The sequence below is a fragment of the Enhydra lutris genome, unplaced genomic scaffold (assembly GCF_002288905.1).
Source record: "Enhydra lutris kenyoni isolate GAN:26980312 unplaced genomic scaffold, ASM228890v2 scaffoldscaffold66, whole genome shotgun sequence".
In the NCBI taxonomy this organism is placed as follows: domain Eukaryota; kingdom Metazoa; phylum Chordata; class Mammalia; order Carnivora; family Mustelidae; genus Enhydra; species Enhydra lutris.
The window spans coordinates 12474321-12476433 of NW_019154150.1; the positions used below are offsets into that span (position 1 = coordinate 12474321).

The window sequence follows — 2113 nt, forward strand, 5'->3', positions numbered from 1 at the left end:
TGAGTTCCTGGTGTGCCTGCTCTCCCAAGAAGCCGCTCAGATATGAAGCATTGGCAAATTAATTGGTTCATGAGGAGCTGGGAATAGCCTACCCAAATATTGGCAGGATCCCCTGATATACCACAGGCAGCTAGGGTGACGCATCAAAATCAGAAGCAAGAAGAAATAGAGAAGCACCAGATCATAGTTAAAAACAACACACACAACTAAAATTTTTAAAAAAGATTTTATTTGAGAGAGAGCATGAGCAGTGTGAGGGTCAGAGGGAGAAACAGGCTCTCCACTGACCAGGGAGCCTGACACCGGGATGGATCCCAGGATCCCAGAATCATGACCTGACCTGAAGGTGGATGCTTAAGGACTGAGCCACCAAGGTGCCCCACGACTTACCTTTTTAAAATAGTGGCAGGTAGTAAGTGGGGGAGAAGAATGTTTCTGTCTCTTCCTACATTGACTTTCCTTATTCTTTTATTTTTTAAAAGACTTTATTTATTTATTTGACACACACTTGGAGAGAAAGATCACAGAGGCAGAGAGGCTGGCAGAGGGGAAGGGGGAAGCAGTCTCCCTGCTGAGCAGAGAGCTGGATATGGGGCTCCATCCCAGGACCCTGAGACCAGGGCCCCAGTCAAAGGCAGAGGCTTAACCCACAGAGCCACCCAGGTGCTCCAACTTGCCTCATTCTCATTGGCCTCTCTAGCAGGACAATTCTCAGCCTTCATGGAAGAAAACTTCCCACTGGGCTGCACCTGCTCAACCAGCCTGTGCTTTCACAGTCTGCCTATTAGCATACCAGTTTCTCAGTTCTTCCACCTTTGGACTTGGATGGGTATTAAATGCTTCAGGCATAATTAATACAAACAGAACCGATATATATATATATATATATATATATATATGAATGATATGTCCTGTCTATCTCTGAAAGCTCAACTGCATGGAAATACTGGAAACTCACTTAATTTGCAAGAAAGGTGCTTTGCCTTGCTTTTCCTGGAGGTTTGGGACTATGGAAGGCTTAACCTGCAGAAGTTTCTTTTATTGCACTTTTGTTCTGCCCTTGTTTATTGAAAATTCTAATTTATAACTACTGTACCAGAGGAAATATTTCAACACAATTTCTTGTTGGAAATTAATAGTCCCAACCATCCCCTGATGACTTTCTTACCGCATTCATCTAAAAGTTAATAAATGAAATTTTATACTTTTATTTTAGATTCAAAGCATTTGGCAGAGTCACATGTTAAGGATGACTGAAATAATTCCAAACGAGTTATGTTGGAACAGTTGTGGAGAAATGCATTTGAGCATTTGTGGTCGAATATAACAATAAAATGGAAATTTCACATACTTCCAAACATTCTGGGTTTGTAAAATTACCTTCATTTCTTTGACATCAAATGTTTACATTAATAATAGTAAAACAAGATGACACTTTTCCATTAAAAAAGGAATATGTATATAATATATTATATATGATAATATATATTGCATATATAGGGAAAATATATAATTAATATAAATTATATATATTAAAAATATATATAAATATATGTGTGTGTATGTGTGTGTGTGTGTGTGTGTGTGTGCGTGTGTGTGTGTGTGTGTGTGTATATATATATATATATATATATATATATATATAGGCCTGGAGAGAGACACACCCCAGAAGGAGTTACTCTGAGCAGGACTTGGGGCACTGGGATTGGTCATGATACCAAAGAGGATTTGAACTTTGATTTTCAGCAAAGAAAAGTGGCAAATGCACAGTTAGGGTATAAGTAAAAGCATCACAATGGGAAGTAAACAAGTAATTTGTTTTAAAGTACCTGTGATGAGGGGGACCTGGGTGGTGCGGTTGTTTGAGCATCTATCTCTTGATTTTGGCTCAAGACCTCAGGGTCGTGAGATCAGGCCCAGAGTGGGGCTCTGCACTGAGCATGGAGCCTGCTTGAGATTCTCTTTCTCTCCCTCTCCCCTCCCCTATGTCCCCCCTAAAAAAAAATTTAAAGTGGTAAAAGTACCAATGATGAAAAAAAGGCATCAGCCTCTTTACTCCATTGTTTAGAAAATACACTGCTGCAGCCAGGTATTTTTATCTCCAGGTGGACCA

General features: G+C 39.8%; 1 protein-coding gene across 1 annotated transcript; it reads left to right on the forward strand.

Annotated features, from left to right (window-relative positions):
• Positions 1 to 429: 429 nt before the first annotated feature.
• On the forward strand, positions 430 to 855 carry LOC111159167 (phosphatidylinositol N-acetylglucosaminyltransferase subunit Y-like). Its single transcript, XM_022521601.1, has 2 exons — positions 430 to 466; positions 686 to 855. The coding sequence occupies exons 1-2, from the start codon at positions 430 to 432 to the stop codon at positions 853 to 855; spliced, it is 207 nt and encodes a 68-aa protein (XP_022377309.1).
• The last annotated feature ends 1258 nt before the right edge of the window (positions 856 to 2113 follow it).